Below are 25258 nucleotides of genomic sequence, written 5' to 3'. Positions count from 1 at the left end.
ATTTAGAGACTCAATTACCAAGCATCAAGCAGATGTAAACACATTTAAAATGTTATCTTCTCCCCCTCCTATGCCTTCTTCCCCAGTACAAATACTATTTTACCCCCCCAGCATTCTCCAAATCATAAAAATGCACATGTAGTCATTTAAAGCCTCCCTATCACTCTTCTTTCCCAAACACACTTGAAGACAAGCCCATTGTGGTTTGTTAGACCTGAGTGTGGGGATAGACACTCCTATCCACTTCCATCCCACATGCCCTACAGCTCCTGAAAGCCTTCATAAATTTATCTGTGCCTTATCCCCACTCTGCCTTTCAGGTGGAAAGTAATCCCAGTTACTGATTTATCAGAAAGAATTCTGTTTCGTGGTGCTTCTACATATGTATTTTAATCAGTGACTGATCCATTTGGAGCTGGTGCTCTCATCCTTCCCTAGAGCCTTTCACAGATAGCCCCTTTCATTCAAATGCTGCTAGTAGGTATTGTAATTCAATTCTATCCTTGCATGTAATTCACTAAACTTCAGTGAGATGCTTGTCAAGCAAGTCAATATTTTACTCTCCAACTTGAATCAATTTTTTTCAGTATATCAAAACGCAAGTTTATTTTTCCTTCCTGAGTCATAATCAAAGTAGAACCAGCCTGGAAATGGGAACACCTAAATGAAATGGCAAACCAGTGGTTGCAAGAATGATCAACGTATCTCCTGAAGTCCAGAGACAGCAAATGTCATCAGAACATCTAGTTACAAGCGCATTAAAACTCCCCAAGGAGAAAGAAAATGCAGAGTTGGTTAAACATTTATAGGTACCTCCGAGTTTCAGTTGCTGCATGCAGAGAACGATACATTTGCCTCCCAAAGCGATACCTGCTCTGCTCTCAACTCTTTGTATTATCACCAAGAACTGTTTAATCTAAGTGAATAAAGGCTCATTGTGCTTTCCCCACCAACTACTAAAAAAAAAAAATATTAACAGTGATCTTTGCCCAGCCTAGGAAAACATGAGCCCAGCCACAGGGATTGAAGTTGCAGCTATGGGAAACACTGTTTTACAGCACAACTCGGGTAAAACCAGTTAAAATTCCCAGTATGGCTTTGTAGTATTTATAGAGCAACACTATAAATCAGAAAGAACAACTATCACCACATTAACACATTAACTTTGCTATGAGACTCTCAAAGCTGAGCTTTGCCTGGTTGCCTTAGTGATCTCAAACACACTAGGCAACTTGCTTTCCTGAGCTTTTACCTCTGATAGGGGCACCCAAATTAAAAAGTCAGGCTGCAGGATGAAGTTGACATTTGGGTAGTATGATGTCTTCTTGGTGACTGCACACTTGAAAAGTCTTACTTAGAGACATTTTAACTACAAAGACACCTCAGTCCTGGGCATAGCAGCCAACCTCACATCTTTGGGGGGAATAAGAAGCCAAAGAAGGAAGAAACATCATCTCTTTGCCCAAAACCCCTTTTACCTACCTGCACAGCCAAAAGCTAGGTGATACCTAGAAGAGGGGCTGAATTTGACACAACACACATTAGCCTTGGCCTCGATGCTTGCTACTGAGTTGTCCAAGTTGGTAGACCACAGCTTCACTAGAGAAACAGAAAGAGAGAAATAAGTAAACAAAAAAAATCAGCCTCATCTGAAAGGCATAAAATCTAGTTACTTTGCAAATAAAATTCTGAAAAGCTTCATGCCAAGATGTTAGTAATTATAAAGGGTCAGTTGCTGCTGATGGCTGGTAAGCTTAAGAACATTCTTAAGTGCACACTGTAAATATTCTGCCAACCTCCATACACACAGGAGATGCTGAAAGTCCACATGCCACATGGCTGAGATGAGAGCAGGTGACTAACCACATGTTAGAATCTCAGTGTTTAGGGCTACTGGAGTGCAGATTCATATAACTAAGAGCAGAAAGTCTTGTGTCCTTTTTGTTCCTTGTCCCTGAGCTGGGATGCAGGAACTCCATGCTCCACAGCAGAGTTGCTTTACACAGAATAAATATACCTAATCGTATGCTTCAGCACAGTGAGCAAGAACAACTTGTTTTATTCTTGAGAAACTGGCACAGACAGCAAAGAAATCAGTGTGCTGGCTTCCTATGATGATATATTTCCCTGGTACAAGGAACTCTACTGTTCTACAAGACTACTGTATGAACATTGATTAAACTTTGTAGTACAGAAACACGCGCTTCTCCCAGGTACTCACTTCAGTGCTTCATAGGATGATCAACAGAAAACACCATCAGCTTTTCAAAATAAAGCCTTCCCCACCCACCAAAAACACTTCAAGTACCATTTAACCTTAAGTATGAGGAGTGTCAGGCACTCCCACATAGACAACCTTACTATTAAAAGCTAGAGATGAAGCACTTTGCTCTCAGTCCAGGTGAAGGTGCAGAACATTGGCATCAACTCCCACTGATGCCTACAAAGCAGAAAATAAGACTTAGATGTTCTCCCTTCCCCATTTTCTTGAGAAGAGTGGGTTGTGCTCTACTTCAGCATCATGGTAAGCAAGCTGAGGCAGGAAGCAGGACAAGCTGAAGACAATGTTTGAACACGCAGGAGCTACATGAAGGCTCAATCCCCTAAACAGCTCCCATGAGCTGCTTGGTCTTCTTCAGATCCATGGCCAACAGGTCCTCTGCCTGTCTTTTTACAGAAATCTCACTTTGGAAGTGAAGTGAGCAAAAATGGCAAAAGAATAGGAATCTTGTTACCCACTGTGGTCAATACATGAGGTAAGCTGTCTTACGGTGTGTCCCCAAACCCTCTGAGGGGTCCTCTGTATCACCTCTAGGTCACTCTTTCCCAGGAGCTTTGAAGGAGAAACAAGGCTTCCACACGGATTACCCAAGGATGTTTTCGATGGTCAGGGAAAAGGAGGAACACTGGCAGGTCCATTCTAGTGCACCTACAGTTTAATAGTATGGCAAGCAATGAAAAGCCACAAGATTGTGCTATTTCTGACCATACCTAGGAGAACTGCTTCAGAGATGAAGGAAATACATGACTGCTCAGAGCACACCAAGGAACTGTTTTAGATGCAGCACTGTGTGGGTATCTGACAGCTGCCTGGAACCATTATAAAGCAGCACACACACTACACCAGAAATACAAACACTGTATTTGCATATAAGCATTATGTAAAATTCAATGAAAGCAGCACCCAACTTGCTGGTTTTCATAAATAAATCCATTCTCATTTACCAGAGCTATAATATTAATCCTAAACATTTCTAAATGAAACCAACAGCTTTGCAAACATGGCTTAAGATGCTCTCTTCTCCCAGGCAAGACGGGATAATATACATCCTCCATCGTGTTCTGCACTTGGGGGCACGGAGGGGAACAGAGCCAGGAAAGACAATTTTGCAAAACAATAAAACACTAGCATTTTGCTTTAATGAACAGACACCAGGACATGTATAGTCTAAGTCGCAGTGGCAGTAGAGTACATCGAGTTTATGTATGAGACAGTATAGGAAGCAAATACCACGATTACAAGAGGACACTGTTGGCAGACAACACTGCTTCAACTTGAGGCATGATCTCACAGTTCAGAGCAGTGTTCTGCCCAAATCTACTACTAAAACCACACAGGCTTGTCTGGAAGCCTTCCAATCAGGTATTAATTCAAAGTTGCATCCAAAGCAGCCAAGTCTCTCCTTGACACCACCTCTAATAAACAAATGGCCATCTGGTCTTAGTTTTGTAGCAAAAGCTAATTGAGGGTTCAGTTTCAACTTGGCTCCTTTTTTCATTCAGGTTTTCAGGTCATAAAATGAGCTATTTAATCTGGTGATGAGTCAACCTGTGTGTTGAAAGCCATCATAATATTCGTTACAACTGACAGATTAGAGTCTGCAGTTTCTGTGATCTAACTGCTGTGGGATACGCTGGGCTCCAATTATATCTTAGTCAATGCCATAAAATAAAGGAGATATGTGACATATAACTACATGTAATGAAACATGTCAAGTTTTACCTGGAACTGCCCATTTTTTTAAAAAAAGAACTGACAGGTTAATAAAGCATAATTCATAAGTGTAGAGTTTATTTGCTGTAGCTTTCAGCAATTTTGCTGAGGTCAAGGCAGTAATTATATGATGTACAGATGTCTTGATAATACCTAGAATCGTGTTGATGAGACAAGCAGCCATCTGAGATTGACTATTTCTAAAACATATGTTCTCAAAGCATATGTTTCCTAATTTTGCAGCTGCTGAGACAGATACCTCTATGTGTGCAAGTATCTACCCCTCACAAAACAACTAAGAAGATATCTCCAGAACATCTTTTTTTGGTTTAAAATGATTAGGTCCTTTCAAGATACTTTTTGTTTGGTTGGAACTCTACACCAAATATATAAATTTATAAATTAATTTTCTATACATCAGTTCCATGTCTAAACCCTGATTAAAACAGGCAGAAGCCTCTACTGCAGTAGCTGAAGGTGTCAATGTACAAAGCTGGTACACTGATAGTAAGGATATTTCATCCAGCCTGCCATTCTTGAAACTCTTATCTAGTCATGTGATGGAGAGACTGCTGATACTCCAAAAAAGCTGTAAACCAAGAACAGGATACTGGTACCAGAAAACTTGTTTGCACAGATTTGAGGAACCCCTAGGAAAGAAGGGATCTGTTGAATTGTCCCACTAGGTAAGATTTTTGTTCCACTGTCTTGCCTTGGTCAGGAGGATGATGTTGACTGTTGGCAGGCACAACCACAGAGTATTCCTCCTTGCATAAAACACAGCCAGACAGATATTTTGGTTGGTATTTTAACCACCACCATCTTGACCTTTCAAGGGATTCCCAATTGAATCCAACAACCACACAAATCTCCAGGAAATTATCAAACTTCTTTTAGTCAGGAAAATGAGCAAACTGAAAGTTCAACCTGATACTTTAAGAGCAATAAACACCTATACCTCCACTCAAAGTCAGGAAGAAGCCAAAGGAGCTAAGTATCACTGAAAACAAAACCCCAAACAATCCTCTGAGCGTCCTCAACAAAGCCGGGGAGCAAACTCTGATCTGCAGTTCTCAGGTTAGTTTCCCCTCTAAAAGGCCACGCTTCTTTTTTATGAAGACAATCCTACAAATCTGCTCTACCCCACTGAATTCAGGGACACTACAAAAAAAAATAGCTGTAGGATTAGCACTCATGGTCCAACTTACCAAGGCAGCATGGAAATTACTTCCCTTATATGTAATGAAACAGATGCTTGCATTCCTCCTTGCCATGCAGCAATGAAAAGTAACTTCTCACTAAGGCTCAGAGCCCTCAGGTGCTCCTGTTCTATTCCACCTCTCCATTTTGATCCAGGAAACAGTGGAGGCACTACAGCTTACAGAAAGGACATAAAACCAGGACTCTTCCTTCGGTTGAATTTGTCAGTACTGCTTGTATCACCTTGAGCTCCAGAAACAATCTCAGAGCAGAGAACAAATGCTTCATCACTGCAGAACAGGTTTCTGCCACAGTGGAGACTTAAATTCTACCCACACAGCATCAAAAAATATTTGGCTTTATCTCATCTGCCAACTTACCACAGCCATTAAACTACACTCCCAATCCAGAACAGACAGGGATGTTGGGCTGAGAAGCAGCTGTACATCATTAGCAAAGTGCAGTAGCTCCAGCCCTATCCTGGCACTTTAATAGCATCTTTCTGCCTTCACAAAAACTAAATAATCTTTTCTGACAGATAGCAGAAATTCATCCTTTCTTATTTACATGAGAATCATAGCTCCTGCCATTATGTGCATAAAAACTGAAATTAAGACTGTGTCGTTTCCCCAAGATGCTTGTAGCACAAGTAAACACTAATTTTGCTCACTGCTGTCTAACTAGGAATACATCTTTGGGTCCCTGTAGACACACACAACTACCTTTGCCCCTTTAAAAGGAAAGGGCATGGCAACTGTAGATAAAACTGAGGTTTTCATGCACACAGTAGTTAGTTCAAATACAATAACGCTGTTATGCTCTCATCATCTCCTATTAAAGTAGGAAGATCTTCCACAAATAAGCATCCTGGATTATTCTCATCTAACGACAAGGACAATGCAGGACCCGAGGCCCAAAGATGCTGTTTCTAATTGTATCAGAATCATTTTATCCTTAATAGCACTCCATTCGTTAGCACCTCCTTTGCTGTGCCTGAGCCCTGCCAGAGACAGCTGTGAAGCACTGATGACAGGATTTTTCATCTAAAAGCTCCTTCCCGAGTACATGTCTACAAAGCATACCAAGTCCTTTAAAAATTAGCTTCCAACTTGAAAAGACTGAGGTGAGACAGGCAGGTACGCAGGCATGCAGGAAGAACTGGTAAAGCTGTCACTTTTTTGCTGGCTTGTCCTGTTGACTTGAGAGGAAAATGTTACACTTGTGCTTTCCGAGGAAGTACAGCAAGATTAACTCCAATTGCTCTGGTCACACCAATATCTATCAGCATGGAGATTTCTTGTTAGAAAGCCCAGTATGGCCTCACACAAGCAGAGAAGTAAAAGAGGACAGAAAGGGTACATAGGTCTCAGCTTTCCCACTGGATGTTGTACCTGGTCAAACATGTACCTGGTCAAATATGTACCCAAAGCAAGCAGAAGGGCAAAACTTTAAGTTAAGCAGGTTTGAGTTGAGACATTTGTCATAGGTGTTACTTTTTCCTCACATTTAACCATTTCAGTGTGATCACTGAAATGGAAGGTGGACACTATAACGTCAGACATGTGCTACTATTGCTCTGTACCTTAAAGACTGAAATAAGCACAGATTTTATAAAACACTTCCACACAGGACTCTATTTGGCTCTAATGGGCTTGTTACACATGCATATCACAGGCAAATTGTGGTAGAAGGATAAAATGTCCAGCCAAGTTTTATTCACGTAAACCCCAGTACACCTTCAAATGACCTTTGTGAATTGAAATGCAAGTTATGTAAATCTGCAGACTTTATTACAATAATTTGTAAGTAAACACTACACTTTTAGAGACTGTTACTGAACAAGTGAACTGTTAAACTAGAGACAGGAGCTCTGCTTGCAGCTGGATTTGCAAAACTGGACAACTTGTTAACATGCTAATAAATGCATGTCTACCTGGCAGATCAGCTTTTTCAAATGCATGGCATGAGTGGGGACCAACGTGATGAAGAGATTCATAATTTACAAGGTGAATGTTCACTCCTGATGCATTTAAGCACACAAAAACCACTCTTGACTTCCTTCAAAAGGGAGGGTGGGAACATATGAAAAACATTTAAAACCCATCTTAAACAAAATAATAATTAAAGCTGAATTTTGTACATTGAATTACCAGCTACATTAAGACGCCAAATGCAACAGATGAACACTAACACGGGTTTTTTTGAAACAGAATTTAAAGGCATTTTAGAGTTTGCAAAGTTTAATATTTATGAAATATTAATTTATCTTTTCAAAGCAAATCACAAAGAGCTCTGTCCAGAGCTGTATCAGTCCATCTGGGAGAGCTGATCCCCACTGACTATGAAAGGAACTCTAAAGCTCTTGCTGATTAATAACTCTAATTTGGTATTGTAAATATATTACAGATAAAAATCTTGTTCATTAAAGATGAAGAATACTACATAATGCTCAGTGCTATCCTTTTCTTCAGAAGTTTCCTATTTCTTCTTAGAAGCAATCTTCTATCAGCATGTTGGGAAAGGGTTCTCCAGAAGCCCTTTGTCAAATGGACCCCAGAGTGTGGAAAGCTGAGCGCTGCTCCCAACGCTCCCACTCAGTCCACCATCTGACTCTTAAGCTCAAAGAAATGTGCTGCACATCGTGAAAGTAGGAAGCTTCTCAGTGTACAGATTCTTTAACATTCAGAGCTAGAGCTACAGGAAAAACTGCAGCAAGCATTTTTAACTTCTGCTTTTTTCCCCCCCAACAACCTTTTAAAAATATAAATACATACTGTTCTTTTAAAAGGCCCCAAGGCTTTAAATCAACAAGCTTAACGAATATTAAAACACATTTTGCTTTGTTTAGTGTCCTGGAAAACACTAGCTAGAGAGCATATTACCTGAAAAATGTGAAAAATCACACCAAGAAATCTTAATCCAGACAAAGCCTCTCCTTTTCTAAGATCTGAACAGTTCAGTAATATCTTTATACATTATCACATCAACTACAATATTGAAGGTAGCTGAGGAATCAACGACTTGAAATACCATATTTTTGTCCCTCAAAGGGAATACACAAAAGTGTAAGCTTTCTGCACAGAGTCTGAGAAAAAGTAATACCTTTGGCATCATCAGAGCCTGAAGCCAATAGCTTTGGGTCCATCAAGTTAAAGTCAACACTCCAGCACCTTTTCTCATGCTCCTGTTTAGAGAAACAAGAAAAATAATGTGAGGTAATGAGCTGTAATCTTATAAAACAGTAAAAGAAAAGAATATGCTATTTGTTATAAATTGCCAGCAGAGTCCCAGAGAAGCTTACTGTGTTTAGCAGCTTCTCAGAAAACATATTTTCTGCCAATCAGACCAATGTTTGTATAATGCTAGATTTGCCATGAAAACAGAAAACAATACAATGCAAGTTTAAAAACTAAAACTGATTTTCTGGTGGTTTTTTTTTTTTTTTTTTTTTTGGTTTTGTTTTTGTTTTTTTTTTTTTTTTTACTTGAAGGCAAAAAAATTATTTCAGGAAACATACATTAAAGCCTGGTTTTGCAGCAGTAGAACCACAGCCAGTCAAACTGTGTGCTGCTTTTTATTCTAGTAGATCACAGTTGTACCTCGCAATACATACAAGATGCCCATTCAAAGACATTTCAAACACCTCCTCTCAAAGTCCAGGAAATCCTCACCTTCCTGTTGAGTTACTAAACAAAACTTATGGTGTCTAATCTTATGTTTTACCACTCAAACAAATATTCTTACAAAACTGCACACTCTTCCCCAAAACACAGAAAAGCTGTATTTGCTATGCTGGCACATGCCACATGGGAGCAAAACACTGCATTGAATGAAACCTGAAATTCCACCGAACTCTGAAGTTTAAAGCCTTCACACAGGCTTGCAAGATGATGACATGAAAAGCTCACCAGGACAAAGTCACTAAAGGATTTCTAATACATGCAGAGTAGATGTCAGTATGCATGCCTCTATGCAAATCCAAATAAAAAATTCAGGTAATCTGATAGGAAGCAAAATGAGTTTGTTTTAACATAAGCAACAGCTGGTCCTCTCTAGGTTCGTTATTCAGCCTCAAAGAAATGCAAAATATATTTGAGAGGAAAACAGACAAGATTTACTTTATCCAGTGTAATTTCTTTTTAATTGAGATATGCAAAGCATTAGTGAAAACAAGCATTATAAAACAGACAAACCATGATGAAAAAGTAAACAAAGGCTTAAATAGGAATTAATACTTATGTTGAACTGTCAAGAAGGGGGAACTGAAGGCCAGTCTGCAGCTCATTATCACTGACCAGTTTCAGTGCACTACGCTACCTACACAACAGCCTGCAGCACTTCCAGCCTCTCCCCAAACAGAATCACTGCTATTCTAACCTCCTTGCTCTGATCACAATCCCCTCAGAATCCGTTATATAGAAACACAGTGTTCAAATTGCCTGAAAAGACAAAATGTCAGAAACTTCTCCTGAAACAGGTCTTGCTGTTGAGTATGTGTATGCTGCTCTGCTGAGCACAGGACTGCATTGGGAAGGGTTCTGCCTACCGTTCCATTCTCCCAGCCTCACCACTTCATCTACAATTTGCTCTTCTGCTTTACAAGCACCTACAGCAGCAGTCACTGCAGGATTTTACAAAAGGCTTTTGACAAAGACTGAAGTAGTAGAGGTATGAAGAGACAGGTTTCTGAAGGTGAGACAAACAACTTCCAGAAGCTCGTTTCTCCCTGTGCAGATTCCCTGCCTGAAAGCAGCAGCAAGAAAACATGAACTGCCTCATGACTGTGACAAGAAGATACAGCTACTTCCCTCAGAGGACTGCAGCTCAATAAAGCTGTGCACATGAGACATTTACCAAACAGGAGGAGCATCCATTTCACGCTGTGGAATGGAAAAGCCTATTGCTAGAAGCAGAACCTCAGACTGAATATTGCTCCCCTGACATGGTCCATGGTGTGGGAAGATGTTGCTCACTCATCATATGTTACCTGGTAGACCTTGGATCTTTGTCCTGTGAATCCATCCCAAAGGATGACAGTGCCTTCATAATCACTGCTGGCTAGCAGGTTCTTGTGGTAACTACTCCAGCTGATACAGCTTAAAAAGAAAGAGAGCAATGGTCAGTCTTACATTAAATCATACCTTACAACACAAAAATCACTCTTGCAGTATGTCAGGGAATTAGTGTCTTTCGCAGGAAAGGACAAAACCAAAACCCACCAGAAATATAACAAACCTTCCTCCATAAACCAAAAGCTTTATTGGCTTAAGTGACATTGTCCCCCTCAATATAAAGTTCTAAGGTTTAGGATTTTTTTTTTTTTAAAATGTATTCCTCTCTAACACTGTGATTGTTTTGCTATCTGAATTCCACACAAAATCTCAGAGAGCTCAGGGTCTGAATTCTTAGCCTCTTGCCAATAGATACTACTACTATTATTACCATAAAGATAACTACTTATCTAACAGAAACTATATATGTAAAACATAGCTATATAGATGGTAAGTCAACCTCTCCTCCAGCACATATGTAATGTTCTATACATGCACCTACATAGAAATGAGAATTTGACTTCTGAGAAACTAGTTCCAGCTTTCTGTAAATTCAGAAAGACTCCCCTTCCTATCTAAAAGGAAACAGCAGGTTTTTTGCTACGAGCAGTTTAGATTTTTCTAGTCCAAAAATGCAAAATATATTGCACAAGTTTATATTTTACACTGATTTAAGTGGCCATGCAAAACTAAATGACAATTCCACTAACTCCAACCATCAGCAGACAAAAGAGCAGCAACACTGCCAAGTCAGATCTGTAGCATTCTGGCACTATGACTCCCAAAAAACATAACAGAGATAAGAAAATTTGTAATACTTGTTCACCAATTTTTGAACCATCTGGCAGAAAAGCATTCCAGTTGGTATCAGCTATCATGCATGTGGCAGAAGCTAAACTGACAGATCCAATTCATGCAGGTCAAACAGCTCTGTCACAGTAAGTAGATTATGGTTGCCTTGGGGCCAAGTTTTAACCAACAATATAAACTAGAAGTCCATGATTCTGTAACTTTTTAGTACTGCTTTGATCAGTGCAGCAACACACTGAAATATGATGTAGGTACATGAATACTGACTTAGAAGTATTATAGCTTGGCAAATTCTTGGTTCCACTATATATCCTATTTTCCTTAGGAATTTATTTAACTACCTTCCCTTCTGTGTGTAAACACACTTATTTTTCAGTTAAATAACAGCAAGATGCACTGGTGTTCTGCTCTTGACTATGGTCAAACAAAACTTACTGGGGTGTGAGGTTTAACTACAGAGAGACTATACATACCAACCACTAATCATAGCTCACCACTATTTAGCTGTGTGGAATCAAAAAGCTTATCTGAGGTTCTGGAGCAAAGGCAAGGAACTCAACCATTTAAGACAAATTTGAAGAAATACAAGGAAAGAATAACATGCTGTTAGTGCTTGCATCAGTAGGAAACTTCATTGAGTGATCCAAGACTTCCAGCTCTGACTTCTGTTTGTACAGCGTAATCTAACTTACAGAAACAAGACAGTTATCAAACAGCAGTAGCTTTCTGCAAGCCTCTCGCACCACTGCATGATGCTTAGAGAAAACTTTCAGGACACACCTTCCCCAGTGCATCACTGAGAGCTTTCTTTGAATGGTCAGTACAGAGGGAGATTTGATGATACTGCTTTTAACATGTCAAACTTCCCCTTGTGTGCACCTTTATCTATAATCTGTTGCACGTTTCCTTCTTATAACAGCATCCTTTGGCTCTGAAACTTTGCATTCAGAAACCTAAAGAGTTTTATTTACCCTATATAAGTCATAATCTTTAACCACTAAGAGGATGCTTGAGGTGATATAGCTCAGGCAATGCTTTCCTTGGTTTCACCCCTTCCATGATATGTAATTAATTAAAAAGTGTTAAGTGTCCTCAGCCCCTGTAGGTACAAGGACTGTCCACAAATGCATCATCAAGGAGCTATCATAACACCACCTCTGCTGCCATTAGGCACCCACAGAGGAAAGCAGGTCTTGACAGTCTATGATTTACTAGAAGCCTCATTCAGAGAGGCTTAAGTGGCTCCCTGAGGACCAAATGAAGCTGGCAGGCACTGTCCACCACGACTGTGAGGTGAAGGTTGCAGCAGTCCAGAGATAACCATGTCTGACATCTGGAGTCTTGTTTCCAGGCAGAGCAGTCGCTGATGGAAGCAAAAGCAGTTCAGAGCCCTAGAGCTACAACAACACTGAGGCTCTGAGCTGGGAGCAGTCTCCAACTAATGGCAGGGGGACAGACACTGCACTAGACATTTATTGGTTCAGACCTGTTCCCCCTGCCATCTTATCTCCACTCAAGTCAGGGGTTCAGGGAGCTTAAAGAAAAAAAGAAATCTATAAACTTAGCCATCACACAAAAACAGGAAGAATACGGCACAGGGCCAAATCTTGGAGAATGCAGTCTTTGATCTGGACAGCTTTGACAGTATGTCAGGCAGCATCAGCAGGTGGAGGGTCCTACAGAAAGGCAGACATGCTGGTGCCACCTTGGCTGGTTAGAGGATGGATGCTCTGTGCTAGAGGAGCATGAGATCCACATATGACCAGCAGAAGAGAGCTAGGTATTGCAAACTGAACTATATAGAGGATAATTATGTAACTGTATCTTGTAAAAAATAAATCACCCATAGCAATGAAAATCAGGAATTACTGAGTAGGTAAAAAAATATAAAGGACAGAATTTAACAGTTCTGCTTGAGATGTGATAGATCTAAGGATGTGTCAGATTTGTAGGGAGAAGTAATATTTTATCAGATCAATCAATATAGATGGAGAAAAATGAAGGGTTTCAGTGCCCAAAAGCACATGCATTAGGTCTAGCACAGCAAAGATCAAACTAAGCATTCTGTCCCAGGAAAGTCTGATGGTGTTAACAAGGGGTTAACACTCACTTGGAAAGCATCTGTAGATAGACTAAGAGGAAAAACAGGAACTGACAGGTGAAAAATGTTTAGGGATCTGCAGCCACTAAGTGGTTCAATTAACACCTTTTAAGTCACACCAACCATAAATATTTCATTTTTAAGGAAAATTATTAAAGGATCATAATAAATGAAAAAACAACTCTGTTCCAGCTCTTTGCCTTAATTCTCCCCTTATCACCACCCAGCTCTCTTTTACAAAGTCTGAAACCAGAGCTTTCTCCTTGCCGTTGCAATACCTGAGCTTCTTTGTAACTTAAATTCTCAAAAGTAACCTTTGTAGAGCACAATTCAGGGTTGCATCAGGTGGAGGGGAGCTCCCTCTCCAGGTAAAGGATGCTTTTTAGCAAGGACTGACTGTCCTTTGATTGTGTTCTCTGGCATCTATGATGATACAGGTGATTCTGTGATAAAGGCCTCAAAGAAGGTTATCCTGGAACTGGGACACAGAATCACAGAATCATCTAGGTTGGAAAGGACCCTGGAGATCATCTAGTCCAACTGTTCGCCTAGCACAGTTCCTACCTACAGCATATCCTTAAGCTCCAAATTGACCCTACTCTTGAACACCTCCAGGGATGGGGACTCCACCACCTCCCTGGGCAGCCCATTCCAACACCCAACAACCCATTCTGGAAAGAAATGCTTCCTAATATCTAGTCTGAACTTTCCCTGGCGCAACTTGAGCTCATTCCCTCTTGTCCTGTCGCTTTCTACTAGGCTAAAGAGGCTCAAACCCAGCTCTCTGCAGCTTCCTTTCGGGTAGTTGTAGAGGATAAGGTCTCCCCTCAGCCCCCTCTTCTCCAGACCAAACAATCCCAGTTCCCTCAGCCACTCCTCACAGGACATGGGTTCCAGACCCTGCACCAGCTCCGTTGCCCTTCTCTGGACACGCTCGAGTCATTCAATGTCCTTTTTGTAGTGAGGGGCCCAAAACTGAACACAGTCATCAAGGTGCGGCCTCACCAGTGCCAAGTACAGTGGTAAGATCCCTTCCCTGTCCCTGCTGGCCACACTAATCCTGACACAAGCCAGGATGCCATTGGCCTTCTTGGCCACCTGAGCACACTGCTGGCTCCTGTTCAGCCGCTGTCAATCAATACCCCCAGGTCCCTCTCTGACTGGCAGCTCTCCATCCACTCCTCCCCAAGCCTGCAGCGCTGCTGGGGGTTGTTGTGGCCCAAGTGCAGCCCCCGGCATTTGGCCTTATTGAAACTCCTCCAGTTGGCCTCAGCCCATGGCTCCAGCCTGTCCAGGTCTCTCTGCAGAGCCTCCCTACCCTCGAGCAGATCAACACTCCCACCCAACTTGGTGTTGTCTGCAAATTACTGGGGGTGCACTCGATCCCCTTGTCTAGATCATCAATAAAGATGTTAAACAGGAGTGGCCCCAAAACAAGCCCTGGGGGACACCACTCATGACTGGACACCAGCTGGATTTAACTCTGTTCACCACAACTCTGGGCCCGGTCGTCCAGCCAGTTTTTTACCCAGGGAAGTGTGCGATTGTCCAAACCTCACGCAGTCATTTTTGCCAGGAGAATGCTGTGGGAAACGGTGTCAAAAGCCTTGCTAAAGTCAAGCTAAACATCCACAGCCTTTCCCTCATCCAATAAGCAGGTCACTCTGTCATAGAAGGAGATCAGGTTTGTCAAGCAGGACCTGCCTTTCATAAACCCATGCTGACTGGGCCTGAGCATCTGGTTGTCCCTCATGTATTGCATGATGGTGTTTAGGATGAGCTGCTCCATCAGCTTCCCAGGCACCAAAGTCAAGCTGACAGGTCTGTAATTTCCCGGATCATCCTTCCAACCCTTCTTATAGATGGGTGTCACATTGGCCAATTTCCAATCAGTTGAGACCTCCCCAGTCAGCCAGGACTGCTGGTAAATGATAGAAAGTGGCCTGGCGAGCACCCCAGCCAGCTCCTTCAGCACCTTCAGGTGTATCCCATCTGGTCCCATAGACTTGTGTATGTCTATGTGATGCAGTAGGTCACTGATTGTCTCCTGGATTGCAGGGGGGTCGTTCTCCCAGTCTCTGTATTCTGGCTGTGGAGGCTGGATTTCATCGATACAACTAACCTTGCTATTAAAGACTGAGGCAAAGAAGGCATTAAGCACCTCAGCCTTCTCCTCATCACTTGTTACCAAATTTCCTCCTGCAGCTAGCAGGGGACAGACTCTCCCTGGGCTTTCGTTTGCTACTGACATAGAAACTTTTCCTGTTATCCTTGATTGCAGAAGCCAAATTAATTTCCAGTTGGGCTTTAGCCCTTCTGATTTCCACCCTGCATAGCCTCACAGCCTCTTTGTAATCACTGTGTGTGGCTAGCCCCTTCTTCCAGAGGCTGTAAACTCTTATTTTCTCTGTGAGTTGCAGCCAAAGCTCCCTGTTCAGCCAGGCTGGTCTTCTCTGGCGTCGGCTTCTCTTAGAGCACTTGGGGACCGCCTGCTCCTGAGCCATTAACACTTCCTTCTTAAAGAATGCCCAGCCTTCCTGGGCCCCTAAACCCTTCAGGAGAGTCTCCCAGGGGATCCTTTCAAGCCTAAACAAGACAAAGTCAGCCCTTCTGAAGTCCAGGACGTCAGTCCTGCTTAGCTCTCTCCTGACCTCTCTAAGAATAGAGAACTCTATTATTTCATGATCGCTGTGCCCTAGTCAGCCTACAGTACAGTATTGTTAATATAGACACTACAGTATTTTTCTTCCATGTGGCTTTCCCAGGACTTAAAGGGTTGAGAAGTTACTGCCATGCTCCTCTCAAGGGAAGCACTGATCTTTCTTCCATGCCCAACACAGGCAATTTTGCTAAAACTTCAAACTCATCTACTTTTTTGGGTTCCCTTAAGACTTTATCATGGGTAAACAAATTGAATTACAAACTCTAAAGCACATGGAGGAGCAAGCTGGGCAAGGGGAAAGGAAAGGGCAAAAGTTGAGACAGACCAAAAATGCAGCTTACACAGTTCTCAAACAGGTTAAACATTGAGCCCCCAGAAGTTCATAAAAACAACCTTTTGTAGACAACCTTTAGATGGCCTGCAGCCACATCCAGGGAGAAATTGAGCTGTGGAAGCTTTGAGATATGATACAAAAAAAATAGCTACCTAAAGCTGAGATAACGTCTAATTCAGCACTGAATTAAAAGGAATTGTGTGAGGCCATCTTTTATTTTAAATACTAGTACCTGTATTTTTTTCAGGTTTTGCTTTGTTCTTTAATTCAGAAATAAAGCAATAGTTAACATCCCAGAGGTTTATCTTGCCATAAGTTGTGACAGCTTTCCTTCCTAAGAGATCAGCCTGGAGAAACTCTAGTTGAAAGCTAATCACTGACCTCTGAGATGCTCTCCTCAACCTCAGCATCCGATCTGGACACACAGAAATCCTGACACACCCCCCCCCTTGTAAAGAATTCTGTGCATCCCTCATTTTATCCAGAGACACAAGCAGGCCAGTTCAGTTAGCTGTCAGTCACACTGATGTTTCTTTCATGAGCCAGTATTTTTATGGCTGAAATGTCTCAAATCCAGGATCAAGTTACCCAGTGTCAACCGCCCCTCTGGCAGTGAGTTAAATGGAGTTAAAGCCTTTAATAAGGCACAAACTGCTGTGGTCTGACCTGTTTCAGAGTGCCAAATGCTTCAGATCCAGTCTATTACCATGACTCAACTCATGCCCAGTAATTTTAGGACTGAAATATTTTTAAAGGGAGCGATCTTTTACTGCAAGGAACATTCACGGGAATAACAAAGCTAATCAAATACTTCAGAGACGTACAGAATTATTACCATTATGAATGTTTTAAAAAAGCTTTTTTCTAATCGATCCAAAGAAACCTCTGGTAGGGTTAAGAGACAAGCACTTTCAAAGAAAAACTTAATCTTATTGCAAAGTGAAGCAGCTACTCTGAAAACTGGAATTAATGACAGTTGAAGGTACATTTCCTTATAACCTTTTTAGTGTCAAATGTTTTCTGCACTGGAAATACAGGCATCCAACTGAACCACTTGTGAGGTTTTTCAGCATAGAGAGCTCACACCTCTTCAAATAGCAAAAACTTTACAATGAAAAACACCACATGGCAAGTTCTTGCTTAATTTAAATTTAATAGTGAGAACTGACTGCCATTTCAAAAATTGACAGCAATATGCCCATGAACTACTATTAAGATAGAGCAATCACCCATTTGATTTATTGACACAAAAAAATGAAAACAATGAAATACCATCAGCCTCTTAAAAAAAAGCCTATTGATGCTTTGCTTTTACTGCAGTTGACTAAACAGATGCAGCTGATTTTGGAGGTTTGTGGTAACATCTATCACTGAAGTACAGATGCTGCAAACACACAGTGGTGAGCATGCAGAATACTAAACAGAGATTTCAAAAGCGTGTTTACCTAACCACACTTGCACATCACCTATTGTAGATTAACAAGGCCTAAAGCCAATTTCTTTTACATGAACACTAGATCCCCTTATTTTTCCTCACCCTGCAACCTATTGCAAAACAACAAATCTGCCTCTTGAATACATCAGAGAAGAGCTGTGGCTCACTGCTAGCTGTTCATCCTCTCCTTGTCCTTTCCCATCTCTTCCTGTGCAGGGGGGAGCCGCAGATTATTGTCTGCCATAGCAGGGACACAGCAAGTCATAATTAGCTCACAGGGTGCTGTTTATAGCTACTACACAATGCCAGGATTTGTTTCTTGTACTGAAGCTATGAATCTGTAAATGGGATTTTTATGAGGATTTATGTGTCATCTTGTGTTTTTCCTGGAAGCTTATGCCACTGTTGTTCCCAGGGGACGTGATGCACATTTACCAGAAACCCAACACACCGACTTCCTCCCTGTTCTTAAAAATAGGGATGAGAAAGCTCAGCAGATGATGAAAAAAAGAATGCATTTAAGAAGCAGGTGGGTGTAAAAAAAGGGGGTTGAAGAGAGGAAGAAAGACTCAGCTACAGCTGGTACCAGGGCTCTGCTCCAGAAAAGCCTACAATCAATTACTGCTGGCATGAAGCTCAACCTTTCAGCAGGCGCCCAGCTGGCACAAGGCAGAGCAGGGCTGGGCTGGTGCCAGCCCCATCCCAGGCAAGGGCTTCCCTTCCTGCAGCTGCTCCAGGCCAGCAGACTTGCTCTTGGCCATACATGAGTCCTCGCAAACGCCGTCACCTGTCTGCTTTTATAAAAGCCTGTCAGAGCTGCCCCTCCTCTGAAAGCTGAGGCACCAACGTAACCGCTAATGATTTATGCTCCATCATCATTTTTATGTTCCAGTATCACCACTCTGAACAAGGTTAACTAGAATCAATTTGGGGTGAGCTTCCCATGACGTGTCTTCGGAAAGCCAAAGTGCCTGCAGACAGACAGCTCTGGTGCCACCTGAGGACAGAAGGGACATTACAAGCCATGCTGATGTCATATGCCAGCTTCAGCAGAAGAAACAAGTCATCAAATCCCATCTGCACACAGAGTCCCTTATCCATGCTGGGAGGAGAGGTACCACCTGTGTGCTACAGCAGAACTATGTCTGTCTTCGATATCAGAAAGGGCACTAGCAGGTAGAGTAAGCCTCTGAAAGAAGCTGCACCTCCACCCACATTAAGATCAATACCTTTAAGCCAAGGCTTTTTACAAAAAGAAAGCTCTACTTGTTTAGATTTTATTATAATACAGGCACGTTTCCAGCATACTGCAATATTCTGTAATGAAATCACAGCCTTCATATATAACTTCTCCCTCAAGCTACGCCACTTCAGAATAGCAAGTTATTATGCTGCTCAGCACTGCGCCAGTGAGTCCCAGCACCAGTGACTGGCAGCACAGCTAATGGATATAGCAAGGATGCATTTGACTGACAGCCTAACTTTATTTGTCAAAACCAAAAGCACCCACATTCTGAAGGATATAACATGGAGGTGCCAAGGGGAAAAAAATGCTTTTCTTTGGAGGAATGAGAGAAATTAGGGCAAGGAAAAGGGAAGAAAAGGACCCCGTCTGCCTTCGCTGAGGCACAGAGTGTCAGAGGACAATGCATTTAGCATCATCATATATATATATATATATGTATAAATGCATGAAATTTGAGAAAGAGAAGAAATCTTGATTGCAAGCAGTATCTTGTCTGGAGCACAAAGCTGACAAGAGTAACATCACTGAAGGCACTAATGGGGCTTTTCTCACCAGCAGCTGCCAGAGAAGGAAGAACAAATAACTTCCTAATGCCTGGCAGGATTGTCCTGTCAAATTTGAAGTAGCAAGTCTGAAAGTTGACGCAGACAGACCAAGAAATACCAAACACTTTGCTTTTCCCCTTCTAATTAAGGCAAAAGGTATTAAACGCCTGCTAGATGGTTCTCCTATTGTTCTGCTCTTGTCTCCAGAATAATGCTGAACAGTGTGAACTCTGCTATGACTCAGGCAAAAATGCAGAACATTTCACAAGTCCACCAAAACACAAGCGCCATAATCAGTATGGCTTATCAATACAAATCCCTCTTAAATTGTTTTTACTCATCTTGAAAGTCAGTCCCTGTGTCAGTTGCATTTACACATCTCCTTCATAAAACCGTGTCACACAATTCCTGAGAATAATCAACATAAGTGATCCAGGAGTGACCGATCTATCTTAAGAAACACATCAACTACAAAACTAAATGTGAGGTTTACGCTATGAAGTGGGCTTGCAAACATTATTAATCTTGTTGCACAACATTTTGTTTTTGTGAAAACTAGACAGTTATATCAGTTTATTACTTACACATTTGTGGGTGCTTTACTGTTTTTAACATGTAGAGTACCAAATAAAAACAAATGAGTTCAGAGATGCTGGTGACTCGTATTATAATACTGAATTGGTTTGATTGCCTTTTTTGAGCTTTAACAGAATTTTTGTATTCGGATTGTAAATTAAGCTAGCTGGATTCTTTCAGTTTAAGTTATGACATGGTGCTCTATATTTCTTTGGTTTAAGTAATCTAAAAAGATGACAGTAATGACAGCAGCACAGAAACAAAGATCAAGCAAGGTCTTTTCCCAAGAGCTTGATATTAGGAGGCCCAGCAGAACAGTTCTTCAGGCAGACAAATTCATAGGCAGAAGGTGCAAATGAGGCACATTTCCTGAGGACTAGCAGCCTCTCAGCAGATGAATAGAACATGAAGGAGTTCATGGTTATAATAAAGTGGACACAGAAGTTACCTTGAGACAAGCTAAAACTTTACTTGGAGCATATCCACTACTCTGCTTTTACTCTCTTTTAACTGAGTAGGCATCCAAAAACACTTGCAAGGAACACAAAAGCAGTTCACTACCCTATGTCCCTTCCTTCTCCAGATATGTGGGCCTGCTCTTACCTTGGGTGAGCCCAGCATACACAAGTAAAAGTGCTTGTGCCACCCAATCCCACCTAGAGTTCAAAGCAAGGTCTCCACTGGCTCCTGCTTTCCTTTCCTCTCCTATTCCCACAATGGATAAGGAAAGCAAAACAGTTACTGCACACAAACAAGCAAACTGAAAAGGCCCTCTGAGTTCAAATGCAAAGTCAATGCCTACCTGATTTTGGAATTACAGGTCATTTCATTCTCAGGGTAGTGAATATCCACTGCATCCTGAATGACTGTGCCATACTCATAGACTTTAATCTTCTTTGTCACCCCAGCGATGGCAAAGTAGTCACAGTCTCGGTCGAACTCGATACTGAGGAACAAAAGCACATGTTGAGAACTGTGTAACAACACACATATTCACCAGCAGAACATTTTACCACCTAAATGGTGGTACAGTAGAGCTGATAGTCACAATTTGCAGTTAGCAAATACCCCATTCAGAGCACACATGCCAACAGCATGGAGTTCTTGCTCTTGGGTACCATTTTCTAATCCTTCCAAACACACCCACATCTCCAATTACTGAAACAGACTTTCTGTGGTAGCCCAATCTCCCCCTGCCCAGCCAAGATTATTGTTCAGATGCTCCAGAAGTCTTCCAGTTCAACTACACCATCTACATTACGCAGTACCCAAATGTCAAATCAGACAGCTCACCCTGGAAATGGGCTTAACATTCAGCTGCACAAGCTGTACGCTCTATGAACGTGCTGCAGGATGACTGCCCATTGATTCCTTTCGGCTGCACTGCTGCATCCCTTAGCTCCTATGTACAGCAGCATGGTGACCTCAAGTGTTAATGCAGAGCAAACCAGTATTTGTGAAAAAAACTTCTAAACTCCCTGAGTAACAAGAGGGTCAAAACATATATCTTCAGTACTGTAAAAACCATGCATGCTCTGCCTTCCACTCGGTTGCTTGTGGAAACCAAGGCACCTTCTTTCTTGAACTGCAGGGCAAGTTTGTAATAGATATCAATGAAGTTGGAAGTAAAAGCAGTCACCTTATAACAAAGTTAAACTGCAAATGAGAAAAGCCTGAGGTTGTACATGAAATACATCTGAGAGAAAGGCAGGCAGCAGGTTATAAAGAGCTAATGTCATTGCTACCTTTACAGCTTAGAGCTTGAGAGAAGGTTATTAGATACCTAGTAGTCAGGGAAGTAAACCTGCTTCCTAGGAGCTCCTGCCTGCCTGCAGCCCATGTCACTGCAGGCAGGGCAGGGTGGATGTGCACATACACTTACCTCCTTTCAGAAGCATCAGCCTCAGAGACACCAGTTTGGTACTCCTCCCAGAAAGAATTTGGGGGATGGCATTTGCTCTCAGTCCCCAGGTTTCTATGATCAGTAACCAGCTCTCCTCAAGTCTTTTACTAAGCAATCAATCTACTACTTTGCGAAGTCTCTTTTGGGGTTCTTCCACTCAGTAACTACTTTCAGTCTCTGCTGTTTTTATCATCTTTTTTCCAAGAAGCCAGAGCATTTGTGAACCAGGCAGCAAGTTCTGAATGGCAGCAGAGAAAACTGAGTTTACACTGATTTCACATTCATATAGCCTGAAAAATCCTGAGAGCAAGGGTATTTAAGATACCTTTCTACAATTATAAAGCTTTAAACCAATTACAAGAACAGAGGGGGTTCTTCAGGCTGCCCCTATAGCTATAAGAGCTAGAATTTTCTACCCCTCGACATAGCTGAGAAGTCAAAGGCACTGCAATGCTTTCAAGGGAAAATAAATTTAAATGCCAACAGAGTTTTCAAGTTCTTGTAAAGGAGATATCATCAAGTTATTTTTAAACTGTGGAGAGAACGGGTTGTTGATATGCAGTCTGACTGTATAAAATAATTCAATGAAACAGCTTGCAACTTGGCCTTTTAATTCAGGCACCTAAACTTCTCCAAAGCAGTGGCAGGAGACAGTCCCACTCACTGTTGCTTCCTTGATAGAGGAGAAAAGAACTAGTTGGGTCCAGCCTGCAAAGTTGCAAGCTTCCAAAAGGCAAAGAAATGGAACATGCTTATGCCTGGGGAATCAAGCAAACAAGCAAGCATGCATCTATTGAAATAAAACAGGAAAGGGAAAGAAGTCATCTAAGCTGCCAGACTGCTCTCCCCCGCCCCAGATCTACCCTAGTCTAATCACTTTTTATACAAACAGGACAAAAGCACCATTCAGACCTGTCTTGTCAGCTCACCCTGTTCTATGGAAGACTTTTATAATCGAAAGCCTCTATAACATTACAATGGATTTACCTGTGCCACAATCTTAATTAAACCGCTGTCTCAGCTCCTGCTTGCTGCGCTGTGGATTCAGGTAAAGCGCAACTAAACTGATGGCAGCAATTCATCTACTTGAATCAATTTATACCCTTAGCCTTCTGCTGAAGAAAAAAAAACGTATTACAATGCCTGGTAAAAAGCCAAGTTACTAGAACAGAATAGAACCTCTCTCACCTGGGGTGGGTTTGCTTCTCTAGCTTTAATTCTTTTTTTTTTTTTAAATAGAGACATGCTGTAGACATAACAAATAAGTATTTCAATATGTCTATAAAAAGTTAACACATTAAAAAAATTAATAAACAGCATCAACCAATGAAATTTATTGTCAGACCTGTGACCTTCAAACAGCATCAAAGACACTGCAGGGAGAAAACAGATGCAGAACAAAACCACCACCTGTACAGATGTTTGCTGGCTGTAGGAGAGGCAGGCAAACCCAACACCATAAGCTTAACACATACTTGCACCTTGGCTTCCATCTATGCACAGTCCTGGTCCAACAGCTGTTCTCACTTTCTGCCCGTCCACCTTTAGTAACGGATTTACTTCACACACACACTCCCCAACAATCTAGTGGCTAATCGAGTGGATTATTTACCATATAAAACTATTCCTAATATTTGAAAAGCTCTTGCTTCCTCCTGCACTGATCAGGATTAGGACAAACAGCCCACTTACATAGCAACAGTTCTTTTCATGCTTTTTCCTATAAGTCTTCTAAATACCTTTAGCGTTAAGTAAGGCTTATTTGCATTTAGCTAGCTCTTATTGCATTTAACTAGCTCGATGGTATTCCTGTCACTTACCACTTGAAGTCTTTGTGTCAACATATGCGCTTGCTTATACACAAGCTTATCTGCATGAAAATTTGCAAGGGAACTTAGTTTTATTTTGTCAAAAGATACAGCAGGGCCAGCTCTGAAGAACAACGTTCTGGTTTGCAGGTGATACATTTCTACAAAGTGAATTAGTCATTAACACAATGATAACATGCAATAGAGGAGTAGCAAATACTTTATCCTTTTTTATGAAAACGGCCATTGAAATCAAGAGACAAACCAGCTGGACAACAGCATCCATTTCACACATGGTGAGAAGCAGAGCTATCAGTGAGCCAAAGCAACACATAAAACATGTATGCAATGGCTATTAGCATCCTGCTAAAATAAGAGCAATGTATTTTGGTAGCACTATTTTAGTTAGACTTAACATGGCACTGACAATGAACATTTTCACCATCTCAGAGGGCAGATGGAGCACCAACTGTCTGTGTGCTACAAACCCACCTCAGTACTAGCACGAAGCAACCTCCTCTAGAGATGGGAGACCAGTTCAGACATAATTTTCTTTTTTTTTTAAGGAACCACTGGAGGTAAACCATATTTTAGATCATTTGAACGTCCAGTTAAGTTCACTCTTGGACTAGCAGTAATCCTTGCTCTTCAAAGAAGTGCATGTTAGAAACAATTAGCAATTGCTCCTTTTGTGTTTTTTTAACCTCCTTTTAAACTCCACATTTCTGACCAACAAAGACTAGCTGAATTTTTATAGGGAATCTTTTGGGGAAACAAAAGCTCCTGGATATTTGAAAAATATGTATAAACGTGTAATAGAATTTACTTATAAAAATCAAATCGTAAGGAACTGATTGTTTTGTTCTAGGGAAAACAGAAGAGAAACATCTCCAGATCCCAAAACATCACTTTTTTCCTGAGTAGTTATTGACCAGTGTCCTATGGAAATACCACGAAGAGCTGCTACAAAGTAAACACATTCTCAAGGGTTCAGGTTGCCCTGCTGCTTATCTTTATTCTTAATCTGTGAGATTATAAATCAAATGCTTTATTTAATGCTAAAACCTACAACCTTGGAGAGCACTGATAGCTATCAAATGGAATTACAAAATAAATTGCTTCTGAAACATGTCTGGAAGCTTGGCACAGTGTTGAGTGTAGACCAGTAGGGAAGGAGTAAAGCATGAGCATTTACTAGTTCTGCCATTGTGTAAGCCTTGCTAGTTTTGCATCCTGATGGTGTGTGCAGTTCTCCACACCCCAGGAGGACACACTGGAGTGAGAGAATGCATACAGATGGGCAACTAAATTGATTCAAGGAATGGAACAGCTGCCTTACCATAAGGGTTACCATAAGGCAACAGCAAGACTGGTGCTCAACAAGTTACTACTAGAACTAGGAGGCACTCACCAGAAGATTGATTTAGGACAGATGAGGGTTCCTTAGGCATCACTAGTTACAATTAAAGTAACTGTAACTAGGCATCACTGCAGCCAACTGCTCTTCTGTTTCCACACATGCACACTCTACAATTGCTACTACAGTCATAAATGCCTCTGCTGTGACTTGGTAATGAGATGTGACCGTAGCAG

General features: G+C 41.5%; 1 protein-coding gene across 1 annotated transcript in view; it reads right to left on the bottom strand.

Moving 5' to 3' along the window:
- The window catches only part of COP1 (COP1 E3 ubiquitin ligase), a 134156-nt gene that overhangs the window by 59332 nt on the left and 49566 nt on the right, over positions 1 to 25258 (bottom strand). Inside the window, exons 12-15 of the mRNA XM_074906983.1 lie at positions 20757 to 20900; positions 10182 to 10290; positions 8297 to 8378; positions 1483 to 1599 (exon numbers count right to left, since the gene is read on the bottom strand). Of these exons, the coding sequence (XP_074763084.1) occupies positions 1483 to 1599; positions 8297 to 8378; positions 10182 to 10290; positions 20757 to 20900 (452 nt within the window). The remainder of the gene's footprint in view (positions 1 to 1482; positions 1600 to 8296; positions 8379 to 10181; positions 10291 to 20756; positions 20901 to 25258) is intronic.

The sequence above is a fragment of the Athene noctua genome, chromosome 5 (genome assembly GCF_965140245.1).
Source record: "Athene noctua chromosome 5, bAthNoc1.hap1.1, whole genome shotgun sequence".
Taxonomy (NCBI): domain Eukaryota; kingdom Metazoa; phylum Chordata; class Aves; order Strigiformes; family Strigidae; genus Athene; species Athene noctua.
This window is presented reverse-complemented; position numbering and strand designations above follow the sequence as displayed.